The 20,438-nt window shown below is 46.6% G+C and overlaps 1 protein-coding gene across 1 annotated transcript in view; it reads right to left on the reverse strand.

Moving 5' to 3' along the window:
* The window catches only part of LOC149468491 (uncharacterized), a 110,871-nt gene extending 109,082 nt beyond the window's left edge, over positions 1-1,789 (reverse strand). The window contains exon 1 of the mRNA XM_089670121.1: positions 1,621-1,789. Coding sequence (XP_089526247.1) covers positions 1,621-1,789 — 169 coding nt within the window. The remainder of the gene's footprint in view (positions 1-1,620) is intronic.
* Between the last annotated feature and the right edge of the window lie 18,649 nt (positions 1,790-20,438).

The raw sequence follows: 20,438 nt of genomic DNA on the forward strand, positions 1-20,438 counted from the left end.
TTGCAAATCAATAAATTCATGAAGCAAGACAGTTTGCAAAAGTTAAAGTATAACAAAAGGGAAAACCTTTTTTTTAGTCTTGGATGGAGTGGAGAATTAGAACACCTATTCTTTTTTTTGCAGTTTGTGCCCCCCCTTAGGGAGCTTCACCCTATTTGTCCTATTTACCATTATCATCGAAAGGGAAAGTAAAGGAAAACCCCAAATTTTGTGTTGTCCCCAGAAAGGTATTCTTGGGGAAATTTTCCAATAGGGATACTAGTTCTGGTGACCTGGGCGTCCTCAAAAAATTTCCTTAATTTGCAGGGATTTCCTCGTATTTCCTGTTGTAGCTATGGGACAGGAAGCGAAGGGAAATCTCCCCAATGGGATGCAGATGGCAAAAAATAAACTGACAGGGGTTATAACTCTTGCCTAAAATTCTACTTTAACTGTCAGAGTACTATATGAAGCATTATACTTTCAAATTTGTAGTTCACACAAAGTTAGGGAAACTGACGATGCTTGGATCTCTAAAGCCTCTCATACTTCAGACATTCTCAGTTTTCTCTGGTTTTCATAGGACCTTTAGTGCTGCCCTTGACACCTCCAGAGGGCCGTACAACAGAAGCTCTTTTTTTATATGCTGAAGTACATTGCGGCATATTTGGCAGCCCATTCATAATTAATTGGCTGTACTGCAACACAATGACTTGTCCTGTTGTAGTTTTTAAGCATACTGAAATGGAGGTGGTAGTAAAATAAACCCCATCATTAGTGTCAGTGGTAGTATTAGTAACTCCCAGCATAGGTGTGAGCGGATGCAATAATAATAACCTTGTGCACTGGTGTCAGTGACTGCAATAATAACCCCCAGAATTGGTACCAGTGACCACAATAGTAACCCCCAGCATTGGTACCCGTGACCACAATAATAACCCCCAGCATTGGTGTCAGTGACTGCAGTAAAAACACCCAGTATTGATGCTCATTATAATAACCGCCAACAATGGTGTCAGTGAGCATAATAATAACCTCTAGCATTGGTGCCAGTGACCACAGTAATAGCCTCTAGCATTGGAGCCAGAGACTGCATTAATAACCTCTAGCGCTGGTGTCTTCACATTGATAGTCAGTGGCAGGGCTATATCAAACCCTCTTCATTAGTTACTTTATGCGCCAATGCCAGTTACCTAACAGTCGTGCCCGGCATGCGCACCTGCCACCAGACTGGCGCCAGGCGGACTATTTAAACCGCTACTGCACTATGAGTCCTTGCCTTCTGGTCTACCACGTTCCGTTATCTGCTGTCTGTTGTATCCTGATCCTGTTGCCTACCTGACCTGTCTTGACTTCACTTGAACTCTACCTGCACCGACCCAGCTTATCCTTTGACTACGCCTTTGCATGTTCCCCTGCTATCTACCTATGGTTGTTGACTTCTGGCCTGAACTTCGACTATCCACTTACCTGCTCCCTGTACCTGATTGATTCCGACTCGGCTTGTCTGACGCTGCTACTTCTCCTGCCAGTAACTACCACTTGCTACCTACTGTCTGCAGTTACCTTGTTCCTGCTAGAACCTACCAGCCGCTGCTCTTGCTGACCTTCATCTTCTGCTCTTCTGCATCCGCAACTAACCTGCATCCTGTTCGTCCGTACTACCCACCTGTCGACTGACATAGCAGACTTGCCAGGCACTCATGCCACTCCTGGCTCTCGTGCCTTCTGTTTGCTCTATCAGGGGTACCGAGCAGGAGGTGTAAGAGGACGCCCTGATCTCCACATCAGGCTGACCCACCAGGTACATGACAATACCAGAAGGCCATGTCGGAGCCTGAAAGAGGGCCTCTCCTCTAGACAAGATCTGCCATGATATTGCGGCACTGACGCAAGCCGTCAAGGATCTGAAAGAAGGGTATACTCGACTCGAGAATTGCCTTCAGACCCTAACTGTGCCTGAACCCTCACCCAATGCCGCGGTGGCACCTGCTTCAACTGCTGCTCCAGGAACCATGGTGACTCCTGCTGTGATGCTGCTGCCCCCTAAACCAAGAGTGCCCACACCCAAGAGATTTTATGGTGATCGAAGTAAGTTCTGGGCGTTTCGTAATGCATGTGAACTATATTTTGCATTAGAACCTTTTCACTGGAGGCAACCAAAGTGGGGTTCGTGTTATCTCTACTTCAAGGTGAATCACAGGCATGGGCTCATCATCTGCTGGAGAAAGAAGATGCCAAGTTATCCTCAGTTTCATGGCCCAGCTCTATGATGATCCCCAGCAATCTGCATCAGCGGAAGCAGCTCTTCATTCTCTTCAGCAGGGTCGCAGGGCAGTGGAGGACTATGTAACTGAGTTTAGGCGCTGGAGCACCGATACCAGTTGGAATTACGCTGCCCTACGTTATCAATTCCGCTTGGGCCCTGCTGAACCCCTTAAAGATGAGCTAGCCCATGTAGGGGTACCAAGCACACTGGAAGGACTCATTAATTTAGCTATTCAGATTGACCGTCGTCTTAGGGAGCAAAGACGAGAAAGGTCTGCTGGTCAAGTCCTCCCAATTTGAATGCTACCGAGGGCACCACCACCGGAAAGCATGGCAACAACCATTTCAGCCACATCCTCAGTCAAAGAACCCAAACCAATGCAACTGGGATCACTGCAAGCCTCTCTAACACCTGAAGAGCGCCAACGTCGCCAACAGAATAACTTGTGCCTCTATTGCAGGGAACTTGGTCACTATGTACGGAATTGTCCTGCAAAGCTGCATAAGTTTCTGACCATCGTGCCTGCTAATTTACCATCTGCACCCGTCAACCCTGCTCATGTTGCTATCTCCGTCTCGTTTCAGCTTCCGGGAAGAACCCTTCCAGTCTCCGCTATCATTGACTCCGGACCCTGCAGCTGCTTTATCAATTCAACTTTTGCCCTTCAACACCAGATACCCCTACGAGCCAAAACGCAGAGACTTTCAGTATATTGGCTGATTGATCCAGAATAAAATCTGGGGCGGTTACCCAGGAAACTACTCTTCTCCCAGTTTTAACATCTCCCTCTGGCCACAAAGAGCTGCTATGTCTGGATGCCATTGCTTCACCTCTATTTCTGGTCATTTTGGGTATCCCCTGGTTACAAGCACACAATCCCAGCATCGACTGGGTATCTGGTAAAGTGGACTTTCAGTCAGGAATATATTGATAACAGCCTGAACAAGGGGTTAATCCGCCCCTCTACTTCCCCAGCAAGAGCAGGTATCTTCTGCGTTGAAAAGAAAGATCACTCCCTCCGTCCATGTGTGGATTACCGTGAGCTGAACAGAATTACAGTTAACAACAGATATCCCCTGCCATTAGTTCCAGAACTATTTCAGAGACTCAGCTCTGCAACTGTATTCACCAAGCTAGACTTACGAGAGGCATACAACCTTGTATGAATCCGGGAGGGAGATGAATGAAAGACTGCCTTCCATACCAGGTTTGGGCACTTTGAGTATTTAGTAATGCCCTGCAACCTTCCAGCATTTTGTTAATAATATTTTCAAGGACTTCTTGGACATTTTTGTTATAGTTTATCTCGATGATATTTTGATCTTTTCTGCATCAATTGAACTTCACCAAGGGCATGATCAGAAGGTCCTCGGTCGCCTTAGATTACATGGACTATATGCAAAACCTGAAAAATGCTAATTTGAACGCCAGAGCATCCAATTCCTGGGATTAATTATCTCCACTGAAGGCTTTAGGATGGATTCCCAGAAGGTCTCTGCCATCCTGGACAGGAAGGGAATCTAGCGCTTTGTGGGTTTTGAAAATCAAATTTCGTCATAAATTTAGGTCAAAATGTATTCTGCGACATGTCTTTACTAAAACAAATCCCAATACATGTAAATGAATTGGTTTATGTGAAAGTTATAGCATTTACAGTTGTGACCAAAATTATTCAACCCCCAATGCTGTAAAGGGGTTTAGGGACTATAGTGTACATTTGGAATTGTATTCAGAATCAAATCCTACAAGGACGTTGTAACTACCCAAATGCAACTAAAATGACATCAATTGTTTATGTAATACAGTAGTAAATGGTTCTTATGTGGTTTCTTCATTGCCACAATTATTCAACCCCTTAAAGACTACCACTCTGAAGAACAGAGGTTCATACAGGTGCTTTCCATCAGGTATTGAAAACACCTGTGGATGTCACCGAGCAGCAATCAAGCATAATAAGCACCAATTAGGCAGCTTTAAAATGACTGTGATACTCAGCTCCTTCTAGACATTTACTGGTGTGGTTACAAACATGGTGAAGGCAAGAGAATGGTCCAGGAAGACAAGAGAAGAGGTGATTTCTCTTCACAGGAAGGGCAATGGCTATAAGAAGATTGCAAAGATGTTAAACATACCAAGAGACACCTTAGGAAGCATCATTCGCAAATTCAAGGCAAAGGGCACTGTTGAAACGCTACCTGGTCGTGGCAGAAAGAAGATGCTGACTTCGACTGCTGTGCGCTACCTGAAGCGTAGAGTGGAGAGAAGTCCCCGTGTGACTGCTGAGGAACTGAGAAAAGATTTGTCAGATGTGGGTACAGAAGTTTCAGCCCAGACAATAAGACGCACACTGCGTAATGAAGGCCTCCGTGCCAGAACTCCCAGGCGTACCCCCTTGCTGTCTCCAAAGAATAAGAAGAGTCGACTGCAGTATGCCAAAAGCCATGTGGACAAACCACAAAAGTTGTGGGATAGTGTTCTGTGGACTGATGAAACAAAATTAGAACTGTTTGGGCCCATGGATCAACGCTATGTTTGGAGGAGGAAGAACAAGGCCTATGATGAAAAGAACACCTTGCCTACTGTGAAGCATGGTGGAGGGTCAATCATGCTTTGGGGCTGTTTTGCTTCTGCAGGTACAGGGAAGCTTCAGCGTGTGCAAGGTACCATGAATTCTCTTCAGTACCAGGAGATATTGGATGGAAACGTGATGCAGTCCGTCACACACCTGAGGCTTGGGAGACGTTGGACCTTTCAACAGGACAATGATCCCAAGCATACCTCCAAGTCCACTAGAGCATGGTTGCAGAGGAAAGGCTGGAACATTTTGGAGTGGCCATCGCAGTCACCAGACTTAAATCCGATTGAGAACCTCTGGTGGGACTTAAAGAAAGCAGTTGCAGTGCGCAAGCCTAAGAATGTGACTGAACTGGAGGCCTTTGCCCATGAAGAATGGGCGAAGATACCCGTAGATCGCTGCAAGACACTTGTGTCAAGCTATGCTTCACGTTTAAAAGCTGTTATAACTGTAAAAGGATGCTGTACTAAGTACTAAGATTGAATGTCACTTGGGGGTTGAATAAAACTGATAATGCTGTGAGCACAGAAAAGACATTTGTGGTTATTTCATTATAACTGTTATGTTATATTTGTCTGACCTACAAGTGCCTCTTTAATGTAAATGTAAGCAAGATGACTGAATGATCAAAAGCAATGTCAAACTGGCCAAAACACTCAATTTCAGTGGGGGTTGAATAATTTTGGTCACAACTGTACAGATACTGGAATTTTTTATACTAATAATGGTGATGATCAGCGACTTATAGCGGTACTGCGGGACTGCGGCGGGCTTTCTGACACTGGAGGGAACTGACTTGGTGTCACTGACATCCCCAGTGACACCAATACAGTGATCAGTGCAAACAAAAAGCACTGACACTGTACTAATGGCACTGGGGAGGAAGGAGTTAACACGAGGGCTGATCAAAGGCTTAACTGTGTATAGGGAGTGTTTTACTAGGGGGCGGGGAGGGGGAATGTGTGCTTCACTGTAAAGCACACTGATCGGGATGGCTGTGCTCAGCCATCTCAAGCTGTGTGCACAAACTGACAGCGAGGAGGGTTGTTGGTAAACAATGCAGCCCTCCTCCCTATCAGTGTTTGCCGGTAATCACCAGGCGCCGGCGGGTAAGAAAAAACTTTTTTTGGCTCAAAAAATGTCCAAAAACGCAGGTTTACCCCGTTTTTCAGTGTTAGAACGTTTTTACAGCTAAAAAAACTCCTCTAGAAACCCACTAGTTCTGGGATTTTTTCCAGCCAAAAAACGCCCCTGCCAAAAAAAGTTGATTACAGTCTATGTGTGCATGGACACATAGGATAACATGCTGGGGAGTTTACTAGCTGTAAAAAATAACGTCAAACGCCAAAAACAGCAGCTGTAAAAACGTCAAGTGTGCATGAGGACTAACAATCAGGAACTGGGTCTCCGAGATAACAATCAACTGTTCAATATGATAGCCTCTGGTTGGCTGTCACAGTGTTTAGTCAAAAGAGATACATTGTATCATTTTCTCCTTGCTAGAGGAGAATAATGTAAATAAAGCAATGTGTGTAAAATAAAAAAAAAATAGCAAGATCAAGGTTTGATCTATGTCAGTGTCACATTTACAGTTAGGGTGAAACGTCATGGTTCAGAGTCAAATATCAGGGTCAGTGTATTTTATGTAGAATTAAAACCTGGTTCACATTTATGCAAATTGGATGCATCCAATTTGCATGACAGGTGAAATTGCAGTGGTTTCTTTTGTGTCTGTTCACATATTTGCAGTGCAAACGGAGTGCAGATTCAGTGCAAATTGAAAAAAGAGTCCTGTCAGTTTTCTGAGCATTGCGCTTCAGCTCAGGTGTGAATTCAGGCTCATTGACTTCTATGAGAACACTTCTGAATCGCACGTCATCAGATGTGAACATGATAAAATCCTGACCTGATCTAAACCTGTCCTGAACCTGATCTAAACCTGACCTGAACCACTGAACAACTACTTTGTCAATCAGCTGTGAAAACGGAGCTTTAATTTGCGCCGCAAATGTGTGAATCCACACTAACAATCAACACTAAATCAACACTAAATTAATTTAATATCATTGTCAGTGTGTTTTAGGTAGGATAAAAAAGCAAAATGCACACTATTGTTTCTGGGCCCTACTGCCCTACTACAGGTACAAACAAAAATGACATATACATATACAGTATTTGTCACTGCGATCCTCAAAAAAATGAACATTTATTTTGGGTTGTTATTTTGTGGTAGGTTATGATAATAGCAAGAAAAATACAGCTAAATAAGGAAAAAAAATTTTTTTTTACTATTTTGTGGAAGTTTCCTTTGATAATAAAAAAAAACAAGAGATATCCATTACCATTTACCACCAAATGAAAGCTGAACTTGTCCTAAAAAAAAGATATACTGCACCTGGATATACTAACTAGTTGTGATGATAGGTACAGTTTTACACAACTGTGTTCAGGCTTTAAGATTTGTTTTACCCTTCATCACGAAGAGGTAAAAATGGAATGAGCAAACCATTTACTTTGGTTTCATATACAGTAGGGAAGGGCTAAGGGTTCTTTGTGGTTTTTATTGCTGTTAGAGATGAGCGAATTATTCAAAAATTTGGTTCGGCTGATTCGCCGAATTCGCCGCATAAATTCGCTTCGAGCCGAACATATTCTCTGCGAATTTAACTTATAAAAAGGGTGTTTCTAGGCTTCAGAGAGCCTTTATATTAGTGCAGAACACTGTACCTTTAATTTAAATGCCCTTGGAGTCTGCTGGGGAAGAGAAATAATACTGTCAGTCAGTATGACATGCAGATGAGTGCCGTCGATCTTAGAATCACCGCACACTTCACTCATTTGGGCAGTCACGGGGCCAAAACCAGAGTGTGGAGCCACAGTGTGGCGGTGGAGGCAGCAGCAATGGGAGGCCATACAGCACCCTATGACAAAATGGAACCCACCAGCAGTGTGAGGAGACCTGAAAGTGGCACATGGCAGAGTGTGGCGATGGAGACAGCAGCAATGGGAGGCCGTACAGGGACCCATGACACACTCTGGACCTGGCAGCAGCATGAGGAGGCGGTACAGGGGCCCATGACAGATTACGGGCCTGGCAGCAGCATGAGAAGTCGGTACGGGGGCCCATGGCAGATTACGGGCCTGGCAGCAGCATGAGGAGGCGGTACAGGGGCCCATGGCAGAGTGGCGGAGCGTAAGCAGCTAAAATTGAAGGCCATACAGAGGCCTATGTTAAAAAGTCCCCCCAGCAGCAGCGTGGGGAGACGACTATCAAGAGTCCAATGGCAGAGTGGCGGAGCAGAAGCAGCTTCAATTGAAGGCCATACACAGGCCTAGGTTTAAAAGTCCCTCACAGTTAATTCCAATAACGAACTCTACTCCTCCGTGCAATCTACTTACGAGACCCTGGGCAGGTCTGGGTCCAATTTGTGGTAGAGACTGGTTTTGTTCAGCCATGCTTGAGCGAGTAATAACAGGTCTGTGCTGCCCTTTGGTGTCTGGCTTAATGCGCACAACACTGAACGTCCCAGCGTTTGTCAACGATTTGCCGTTAAGTGATGCAAACCCGCTGAACCACGTTCATGAGGAGCCGGTACAGGGGGCCATGAATCAGTATGGACCTGGCAGCAGCGTGAGCAGACGACAGAGGCACATGGCGCAGGGTGGCGGTGTAGGCAGCATTATTCTGAAGCCATACACAGGCCTAGGTTAAAAAGCGGAAGCCGTCAGCAGCGTGAGCAGACGACAGAGACACATGGCGCAGGGTGGCGGTGGATGCAGCAGTATTCGGAAGCCAAACACAGGCCTCGGTTAAAAAGCGGAAGCCGTCAGCAGCGTGAGCAGACGACAGAGGCACATGGCGCAGGGTGGCGGTGGAGGCAGCAGCAATGGAAGGCCATACAGCACCCTATCACAAAATGGAACCCACCAACAGTGTAAGGAGACCTGAAAGTGGCACATGGCAGAGTCTGGCGATGAAGTCAGCAGCAATGGGAGGCCGTACAGGGACCCATGACACACTCTGGACCTGGCAGCAGCAAGAGGAGGCGGTACAGGGGCCCATGGCAGAGTGGCGAAGCGTAAGCAGCTTAAATTGAAGGCCATACAGAGGCCTATGTTAAAAAGTCCCCCCAGCAGCAGTGTGGGGAGACGACTATCAAGAGTCCAATGGCAGAGTGGCGGAGCAGAAGCAGCTTCAATTGAAGGCCATACACAGGCCTAGGTTAAAAAGTCCCCCCAGCAGCAGCGTGGGGAGACGACTATCAAGAGTCCAATGGCAGAGTGGCGGAGCGGAAGCAGCTTCAATTGAAGGCCATACACAGGCCTAGGTTAAAAAGTCCCCCCAGCAGCAGTGTGGGGAGACGACTATCAAGAGTCCAATGGCTGAGTGGCGATCCGGGAAGTCAGCGTTGTGATTGCAGATGCAATGCAGAGATTCTATGAGGTGAAGATCATATACCGTCGTACTTCCATCCATAAGACGGAACAACCTAGGAACCGGGAGCTTTATTGCCCTGACCCGCTGAGCAGCTTCTGGGATACCCAAGAGTTTGGCTTCTGTGGGGAATATGGTTGAAAACTGAAACTTAAAGGCATGTTGACGGAAGGGCACCAGTGTCAGTGCTCCGGAGGGAATATAGCTTCAAAGCTGACACTTAAAGGTATATCGACGGTCAGAGACCACAGGAAGTGGAGCTTGCGTCTTAAATCGACTGAATGTGGCAGACGTGAAACGTCTACAGGCCGTATATGAAACGGGTTGTTCCTCTTTCTGGAATACAGTTGTGTCCAAAATTATTCAACCCCCACTGAAATTGAGTGTTTTGGCCAGTTTGACATTGCTTTTGATCATTCAGTCATCTTGCTTACATTTACATTAAAGAGGCACTTGTAGGTCAGACAAATATAACATAACAGTTATAATGAAATAACCACAAATGTCTTTTCTGTGCTCACAGCATTATCAGTTTTATTCAACCCCCAAGTGACATTCAATCTTAGTACTTAGTACAGCATCCTTTTACAGTTATAACAGCTTTTAAACGTGAAGCATAGCTTGACACAAGTGTCTTGCAGCGATCTACGGGTATCTTCGCCCATTCTTCATGGGCAAAGGCCTCCAGTTCAGTCACATTCTTAGGCTTGCGCACTGCAACTGCTTTCTTTAAGTCCCACCAGAGGTTCTCAATCGGATTTAAGTCTGGTGACTGCGATGGCCACTCCAAAATGTTCCAGCCTTTCCTCTGCAACCATGCTCTAGTGGACTTGGAGGTATGCTTGGGATCATTGTCCTGTTGAAAGGTCCAACGTCTCCCAAGCCTCAGGTGTGTGACGGACTGCATCACGTTTCCATCCAATATCTCCTGGTACTGAAGAGAATTCATGGTACCTTGCACACGCTGAAGCTTCCCTGTACCTGCAGAAGCAAAACAGCCCCAAAGCATGATTGACCCTCCACCATGCTTCACAGTAGGCAAGGTGTTCTTTTCATCATAGGCCTTGTTCTTCCTCCTCCAAACATAGCGTTGATCCATGGGCCCAAACAGTTCTAATTTTGTTTCATCAGTCCACAGAACACTATCCCACAACTTTTGTGGTTTGTCCACATGGCTTTTGGCATACTGCAGTCGACTCTTCTTATTCTTTGGAGACAGCAAGGGGGTACGCCTGGGAGTTCTGGCACGGAGGCCTTCATTACGCAGTGTGCGTCTTATTGTCTGGGCTGAAACTTCTGTACCCACATCTGACAAATCTTTTCTCAGTTCCTCAGCAGTCACACGGGGACTTCTCTCCACTCTACGCTTCAGGTAGCGCACAGCAGTCGAAGTCAGCATCTTCTTTCTGCCACGACCAGGTAGCGTTTCAACAGTGCCCTTTGCCTTGAATTTGCGAATGATGCTTCCTAAGGTGTCTCTTGGTATGTTTAACATCTTTGCAATCTTCTTATAGCCATTGCCCTTCCTGTGAAGAGAAATCACCTCTTCTCTTGTCTTCCTGGACCATTCTCTTGCCTTCACCATGTTTGTAACCACACCAGTAAATGTCTAGAAGGAGCTGAGTATCACAGTCATTTTAAAGCTGCCTAATTGGTGCTTATTATGCTTGATTGCTGCTCGGTGACATCCACAGGTGTTTTCAATACCTGATGGAAAGCACCTGTATGAACCTCTGTTCTTCAGAGTGGTAGTCTTTAAGGGGTTGAATAATTGTGGCAATGAAGAAACCACATAAGAACCATTTACTACTGTATTACATAAACAATTGATGTCATTTTAGTTGCATTTGGGTAGTTACAACGTCCTTGTAGGATTTGATTCTGAATACAATTCCAAATGTACACTATAGTCCCTAAACCCCTTTACAGCATTGGGGGTTGAATAATTTTGGACACAACTGTAAGTGTTGGAAATGGCCACTCTTTTTGGTGTGGCGTTTTGTCTATTTAATTCCGATAACGGACTCTACTCCTCCGTGCAATCTACTTACGAGACCCTGGGCAGGTCTGGGTCCAATTTGTGGTAGAGACTGGTTTTGTTCAGCCATGCTTGAGCGAGTAATAACAGGTCTGTGCTGCCCTTTGGTGTCTGGCTTAATGCGCACAACACTGAACGTCCCAGCATTTGTCAACGATTTGCCGTTAAGTGATGCAAACCCGCTGAACCACGTTCATGAGGAGCCGGTACAGGGGGCCATGAATCAGTATGGACCTGGCAGCAGTGTGAGGAGACCCGAAAGTGGCACATGGCGCAGGGTGGCGGTGGAGGCAGCAGTATTCGGAAGACATACACAGGACTAGTTTAAAAAGCGGAAGCCGTCAGCAGCGTGAGCAGACGACAGAGGCACATGGCGCAGGGTGGCGGTGGAGGCAGCAGTATTCGGAAGCCATACACAGGCCTAGGTTAAAAAGCGGAAGCCGTCAGCAGCGTGAGCAGACGACAGAGGCACATGGCGCAGGGTGGCGGTGGAGGCAGCAGTATTCGGAAGCCATACACAGGCCTAGGTTTAAAACTGGAACCCAGCAGCGTGAGCAGACGACAAAGACGCACATGGCAGAGGATGGATCTGGCAGCAGTATGAGAAGGCGGTACAGGGGCCCGTGGCACAGTGTGGTGATGGGGGCTACAGCAACTGGATGCCAGAAAGTGTCCGATAGGGCTATATACTGCATGGAATTATAAAGTTGTAAAGACAGCGGCCTATAAGGCTATACACACTATAACAATCATGACTTGATTGACCATTGGCCTATAAGGCTATACACAGCATGAATATCATGACTTATTCTGAGAGTGGTTTGGAAGGCTATATACAAAAAGTAATTCATGAGCTGTCCGGACAGCGGACAATAAGTACATATATACAAATCAATTCATCAGCTGTCCAGCCAGCGGCCTCAAAGGCGACACATATAGAAAGCAATTCATGAGCTGTTCAGACAGCGGCCTCTAAGGCGACAGATATACAAAGCAATTCCCGAGGTGTTCAGGGAGTGGCCTGAACGGCTAGGTTATTACTAAATATATTTTTGTGGCCAAACATCGGCCTATAAATAGATGTCTACACAGTGACAAAAAATTATGTCGCCAGACAGCGGCCCCTAAGGCGACAGATATACAAAGCAATTCCCGCGAGCGCACAGGGCCCACAGTGTCTGAGGATGGACGTTGGCGCAGAAAGGCAGAGACCAACTGACTACATAGGTGGTTTTTATAGTACTTTATTTTGGCCTCCCTCTCAGCAGGTGTGAAAAAGGCCACCATTTTTGAACGGTAGAGAGGGTCCAACAAGGTGGACAGCCAAAAGTCATCCCTCTGTCTGATGGTTATTATTCGGCTGTCGCTACGCAAGCAACCGAGCATGCTATGGGCCATTTGTGCCAAGGAATGCGAGGGACTCCCTGCCTCCATCTCCACAGCATACTGCCACGGTGCGTCTGGGTCCTCTGTCTCCTCCTCCTCCTCTACCAGATGCTCCTGCTCCTCCACTCCTGTCCGCTGAGTGGAAAAACCACCCATTTCACTCAATAATTCCTGAGCACCAATGTCCTCCTCTACCTCCTCCTCTTCTTCCTGTCCTGCCCCCACAGGGGTCATGTGGCGTTGAGATCTGTGCGCCACGTCTACCGCACCCTGACCAGCCATTGTTAACAGCATTTGTTCCAGGACGTGCAACAGAGGAATGACGTCGTTCATCCCATAGTCCTGCCAACTCACGAATAGCGTGGCCTCCTCAAAGGGCCTGAGCAAGCGGCAGGTGTCACGCATGAGCTGCCAATGGCTGACATCTAAGTTACACAGGGGAGTACCTCTATCCGCTTGTAACATCAGGAAATCGGTGATGGCCTTTCGCTGTTCGTAAAGGCGGTCTAACATATGTAGGGTTGAATTCCACCTTGTTGCAACGTCGCAGATCAGGCGATGCTGTGGAATTCCGTTCTGCCGCTGCAGCTCAAGGAGGTTGTGCTTTGCGGTGTAGGAATGGCTGAAATGCATGCAAAGTTTACGTGACATTTTAAGGATGTCTTGCAGTGTGATGGTGGATTTTAGGAACCGCTTGACAACCAGATTGAACACGTGAGCCATGCATGGCGCATGGCACAACCTTCCTTGACGCAGAGCAGACACCACGTTCTTTCCGTTGTCGGTCAACATGGTTCCGATTTTCAGTTTGCGTGGAGACAGCCATCTGTCGATTTCTCTGTTCATTACACTCAGAAGTTCCTCCCCTGTGTGACTACGTTCGCCAAGGCATACCAGGTGCAGCACAGCGTGACACCGTTGCGCCCTGCACATGTGATATGCCGGTCGGGTAATGGGACTTGGCACGGGGGTGGCGGCTGAGGACACGGCGGAAGAAGAGGTGGTAGAGGCGGACATCTTTGCTGGACCAAGGACGTGCAAACGTGAAGGCAAAAGCGGCGTGACCTGTCCAAGTTGCTGGTGCGGCTGTGCCGGCACCACGTTCACCCAGTGGGCCGTAAATGACATGTACTGTCCCTGACCGTAGTTACAGCTCCACACGTCGGCGCTGCCGTGCACTTTGGCAGAGACCAACATGCTCAAAGACTGGCCCACCATCTCTTCTACATGTGAATGCAGGGCTGGCACTGCCTTTTTGGCGAAGAAATGCCGGCTTGGCACTCTCCACCGCGGCTTGGCACAAGCCATCATTTCTCGGAAAGGTGCTGAGTCCACCACTTGGAAAGGGAGGGACTGCAGCACCAGCAACTTGGACAGGAGGACGTTCAGTTTCTGCACCGTCGGGTGCGTGCTCGCAAACTGTTGTCTCTTGGAAACGGATTCCAAGAAAGACTGCTGACGGAATCCGTGAAGAGGAGTAGCAGGAGAAGGAGCATCTGAACGAGCGGAAGATGCCAACGAGCGACAACTCCCCTCAGCAGAGGTGTTGGAGCCTTGACTGGCTGATAGAGGGCGATTGACATCGGGTGACGGAGCAAGTAACGGAGCGGGTGATGGAGCGGGGGCTGGGGCAGGCAGAACCGCCGTATCTTTATCACGGTTTTCCCAGGCCACCGAATGGCGACGCTGCATATGCTGACGCAACGCTGTAGTCCCAACATTGGCCCCCTGGCCACGCTTGACTTTCTGGCCACATAGTCGACATACGGCTACGTTTACTTCCTCGGGCGGCTTGACGAAAAATTGCCACACCGCCGAGTAGGAAACTTTGCCCCCGCTACTCCTCACTGGCTGACTGCTACTTCCTCCGTGCACACCGGCACCACTACTGGCCGTGGTGGTAGGCTGCAGTGGAGCTGGTGCTCTACTCCGTGGCCGTTTGCCTCCACTGACACTGCTGCGACCCTGCTGCCTCCTGGGCAACCCACCGACTGTTTTGCTCGCTGGCAATCTGGCACCCTCTTCTCCTGATGATGCGGAAGCAATAGCCTGATGACGACGAGGCTGCCAAGTGCGATCAGCCTCATCATCATCAATTAGGGTCTCCGCATCACTACTAGCCCCCTCGGCTGCATGTGGGTCAGGAGACAGACCTGTCTCTAGACCGGCTACCGAGCCACTCTCCTCGCCAGTACTTCTTCGCCTGGCTGCTGAAGAGGCGGATGTCTCCCCCTGTTCCTGACCGCCCTCTGTTAGCTCTTCCTCACTGTACAGTGGGGCTGAGCCCACAGCATGCGATACTACGCTTGGTGAGGGAACACCAAAGGACAGGGGCAGGTCGAGGACACGTGATTTCAGTGGGCTTGCTCCCGGGCCATGCCAACTAACGGTTGTGTCTGACGTACCCACCGACCGTTGGCTGTAGGTGTCAGAGGTGACCTGGGAAGAGGAAGACGACCGAGTCAACCAATCGATGACGGCAGGGTTGTCGGTGGAGACACGACCGCTGGATGACACCAGGAGCACTGGCCTCTGGCTGCGACTAGTGCTGCCTCGACCCCTTCCTCTGCTGCCACGTCTGCTCGCTCCTGAAACATTGCCTCCTCTGCCACTCCTCTGCGTGTTGTCTGACATACTCTTTAATTCAATAAGCACCCCAAAAATAAAAACGGATTTAACTCTTTGAACGTACAATAGTGGTTGTGAAGCAGAAAGTCAGTTTATTTAGCACAATCGGTCAATTGCAGCTTGCCGTTGGCTGTAAACTGTACGTTTATGTCACTGGAATGCACTAATCACCCAAAAAATATTACCGCCACCCGGCGTGTAAATGGATCTAACTCTTTGAACGTACAATAGTGGTTGTGAAGCAGAAAGTTAGTTTATTTAGCACAATCGGTCAATTGCAGCTTGCCGTTGGCTGGAAACTGTATGTTTATGTCACTGGAATGCACTAATCACCCAAAAAATATTACCGCCACCCGGCGTGTATATGGATTTAACTCTTTGAACGTACAATAGTGGTTGTGAAGCAGAAAGTCAGTTTATTTAGCACAATCGGTCAATTGCAGCTTGCCGTTGGCTGGAAACTGTACGTTTATGTCACTGGAATGCACTAATCACCCAAAAAATATTACCGCCACCCGGCGTGTAAATGGATCTAACTCTTTGAACGTTCAATAGTGGATGTGAAGCAGAAAGTCAGTTTATTTAGCACAATCGGTCAATTGCAGCTTGCCGTTGGCTGGAAACTGTACGTTTATGTCACTGGAATGCACTAATCATCCCAAAAATATTACCGCCACCCGGCGTGTATATGGATTTAATTCTTTGAACGTACAATAGTGGTTGTGAAGCAGAAAGTCAGTTTATTTAGCACAATCGGTCAATTGCAGCTTGCCGTTGGCTGGAAACTGTACGTTTAGGTCACTGGAATGCACTAATCAATCAAAAAATATTACCGCCAGCCGGCGTGTAAATGGATTTAACTCTTTGAACGTACAATAGTGGTTGTGAAGCAGAAAGTCAGTTTATTTAGCACAATCGGTCAATTGCAGCTTGCCGTTGGCTGGAAACTGTACGTTTATGTCACTGGAATGCACTAATCACCCAAAAAATATTACCGCCACCCGGCGTGTAAATGGATCTAACTCTTTGAACGTACAATAGTGGTTGTGAAGCAGAAAGTCAGTTTATTTAGCACAATCGGTCAATTGCAGCTTGCCGTTGGCTGGAAACTGTACGTTTATGTCACTGGAATGCACTAATCATCCAAAAAATATTACCGCCACCCGGCGTGTATATGGATTTTACTCTTTGAACGTACAATAGTGGTTGTGAAGCAGAAAGTCAGTTTATTTAGCACAATCGGTCAATTGCAGCTTGCCGTTGGCTGGAAACTGTACGTTTAGGTCACTGGAATGCACTAATCAATCAAAAAATATTACCACCAGCCGGCGTGTAAATGGATTTAACTCTTTGAACGTACAATAGTGGTTGTGAAGCAGAAAGTCAGTTTATTGTACACAATCGGTCAATTGCAGCTTGCCGTTGGCTGTAAACTGTACGTTTATGTCACTGGAATGCACTAATCACCCAAAAAATATTACCGGCACCCGGCGTGTAAATGGATTTAACTCTTTGAACGTACAATAGTGGTTGTGAAGCAGAAAGTCAGTTTATTGTACACAATCGGTCAATTGCAGCTTGCCGTTGGCTGGAAACTGTACGTTTATGTCACTGGAATGCACTAATCACCCAAAAAATATTACCGCCACCCGGCGTGTAAATGGATCTAACTCTTTGAACGTACAATAGTGGTTGTGAAGCAGAAAGTCAGTTTATTTAGCACAATCGGTCAATTGCAGCTTGCCGTTGGCTGTAAACTGTACGTTTATGTCACTGGAATGCACTAATCACCCAAAAAATATTACCGCCACCCGGCGTGTATATGGATTTAACTCTTTGAACGTACAATAGTGGTTGTGAAGCAGAAAGTCAGTTTATTTAGCACAATCGGTCAATTGCAGCTTGCCGTTGGCTGGAAACTGTACGTTTATGTCACTGGAATGCACTAATCACCCAAAAAATATTACCGCCACCCGGCGTGTAAATGGATCTAACTCTTTGAACGTACAATAGTGGTTGTGAAGCAGAAAGTCAGTTTATTGTACACAATCGGTCAATTGCAGCTTGCCGTTGGCTGTAAACTGTACGTTTATGTCACTGGAATGCACTAATCACCCAAAAAATATTACCGCCAGCCGGCGTGTAAATGGATTTAACTCTTTGAACGTACAATAGTGGTTGTGAAGCAGAAAGTCAGTTTATTGTACACAATCGGTCAATTGCAGCTTGCCGTTGGCTGGAAACTGTACGTTTCTGTCACTGGAATGCACTAATCACCCAAAAAATATTACCGCCAGCCGGCGTGTAAATGGATTTAACTCTTTGAACGTACAATAGTGGTTGTGAAGCAGAAAGTCAGTTTATTTAGCACAATCGGTCAATTGCAGCTTGCCGTTGGCTGGAAACTGTACGTTTATGTCACTGGAATGCACTAATCACCCAAAAAATATTACCGCCACCCGGCGTGTAAATGGATCTAACTCTTTGAACGTAGAATAGTGGTTGTGAAGCAGAAAGTCAGTTTATTTAGCACAATCGGTCAATTGCAGCTTGCCGTTGGCTGGAAACTGTACGTTTATGTCACTGGAATGCACTAATCACCCAAAAAATATTACCGCCACCTGGCGTGTATATGGATTTAACTCTTTGAACGTACAATAGTGGTTGTGAAGCAGAAAGTCAGTTTATTTAGCACAATCGGTCAATTGCAGCTTGCCGTTGGCTGGAAACTGTACGTTTATGTCACTGGAATGCCCTAATCACCCAAAAAATATTACCGCCACCCGGCGTGTAAATGGATCTAACTCTTTGAACGTACAATAGTGGTTGTGAAGCAGCAAGTCAGTTTATTTAGCACAATCGGTCAATTGCAGCTTGCCGTTGGCTGGAAACTGTACGTTTCTGTCACTGGAATGCACTAATCACCCAAAAAATATTACCGCCAGCCGGCGTGTAAATGGATTTAACTCTTTGAACGTACAATAGTGGTTGTGAAGCAGAAAGTCAGTTTATTTAGCACAATCGGTCAATTGCAGCTTGCCGTTGGCTGGAAACTGTACGTTTATGTCACTGGAATGCACTAATCGCCCAAAAAATATTACCGCCACCCGGCGTGTAAATGGATCTAACTCTTTGAACGTACAATAGTGGTTGTGAAGCAGAAAGTCAGTTTATTTAGCACAATCGGTCAATTGCAGCTTGCCGTTGGCTGGAAACTGTACGTTTATGTCACTGGAATGCACTAATCACCCAAAAAATATTACCGCCACCCGGCGTGTATATGGATTTAACTCTTTGAACGTACAATAGTGGTTGTGAAGCAGAAAGTCAGTTTATTTAGCACAATCGGTCAATTGCAGCTTGCCAATGGCTGGAAACTGTACGTTTATGTCACTGGAATGCACTAATCACCCAAAAAATATTACCGCCACCCGGCGTGTAAATGGATCTAACTCTTTGAACGTACAATAGTGGTTGTGAAGCAGCAAGTCAGTTTATTTAGCACAATCGGTCAATTGCAGCTTGCCGTTGGCTGGAAACTGTACGTTTCTGTCACTGGAATGCACTAATCACCCAAAAAATATTACCGCCAGCCGGCGTGTAAATGGATTTAACTCTTTGAACGTACAATAGTGGTTGTGAAGCAGAAAGTCAGTTTATTTAGCACAATCGGTCAATTGCAGCTTGCCGTTGGCTGGAAACTGTACGTTTGTGTCATTGGAATGCACTAATCACCCAAAAAATATTACCGCCAGCCGGCGTGTAAATGGATTTAACTCTTTGAACGTACAATAGTGGTTGTGAAGCAGAAAGTCAGTTTATTTTGCACAATCGGCAAACTGCAGCACCAACTGTGCACGACAGCCACCAAAAAAAAAAAGAGTGTATGTCACTTTAAATTTTCGATTCTTTGATAGCTGTGGCCCTAAGTAACGATTCTGTGTCCCTGAGTAACGATTCTGTGTCCCTGAGTAACGATTCTGTGTCCCTGAGTAACGATTCTGTGGCCCTAAAGTCTCTGTGGCCCTAACTCTGTCCCTTAATACAGACAGGTCTGTCTCTCTTGAATGACCGGAGGCTAATGGAGAATTCTAAGATGGCCGCGATTTATAGTGCTGGCTGGCTGCTGATTGGCTAATGCGATCACGTCATGAATGCATTATGGGTCAGCGCGCCTTGTCTGCGCGCCTTCCCAGAGATCCCCGCCCCATCTTCTCTGTCCATTTTCTCCGTGGCCACACATGTCGCCGCCATTTTTGGGAAAATTCGATTCGTGCATCCGAAGTTTGCTAATCTTCGGATTCGTCGCGAATAGAATTTTTCCAAATCTTCGGAACGAATTCCACTTCGTCATGTTCGATTCGCTCATCTCTAATTGCTGTCTTCATGTTGGGGAGATATTTCTTCACTTACTGTGTTGTACAATGTCCACATAAAAGAACATCTGGGTAGCAGTGACCATAACATGATTTCTAGAGATGAGCGAAGTATTGAAAAATTTGATTCGGCTGATTCGGCGAATTCCAGTATGAAATTCGATTCGATGCGAATTTCTTCGCTACGAAGATGGCTTATAAAAAGGGTTTCTAGGCTTCAGAGAGCCTTTAAATTAGTGCAGAACACTGTACCTTTAATTTAAATGCCCTTGGAGATCAGGAAGGAGAAGGAGAAGGATGAGAAGAAGGAGAAGGAGAAGGATGAGAAGAAGGAGAAGGAGAAGGATGAGAAGAAGGAGAAGGAGAAGGATGAGAAGAAGGAGAAGGAGAAGGATGAGAAGAAGGAGAAGGAGAAGGATGAGAAGAAGGAGAAGGATGAGAAGATGGAGAAGGAGAAGGATGAGAAGAAGGAGAAGGAGAAGGATGAGAAGATGGAGAAGGAGAAGGATGAGAAGAAGGAGAAGGATGAGAAGAAGGAGAAGGAGAAGGATGAGGAGAAGGAGAAGGATGAGAAGAAGGAGAAGGATGAGAAGAAGGAGAAGGAGAAGGATGAGAAGATGGAGAAGGAGAAGGATGAGAAGAAGGAGAAGGATGAGGAGAAGGAGAAGGATGAGAAGAAGGAGAAGGATGAGAAGAAGGAGAAGGAGAAGGATGAGAAGAAGGAGAAGGATGAGAAGAAGGAGAAGGAGAAG

The sequence above is a fragment of the Staurois parvus genome, unplaced genomic scaffold (genome assembly GCF_062004578.1).
Source record: "Staurois parvus isolate SC_StPar_1 unplaced genomic scaffold, SC_StPar_1.0 ptg000086l, whole genome shotgun sequence".
In the NCBI taxonomy this organism is placed as follows: domain Eukaryota; kingdom Metazoa; phylum Chordata; class Amphibia; order Anura; family Ranidae; genus Staurois; species Staurois parvus.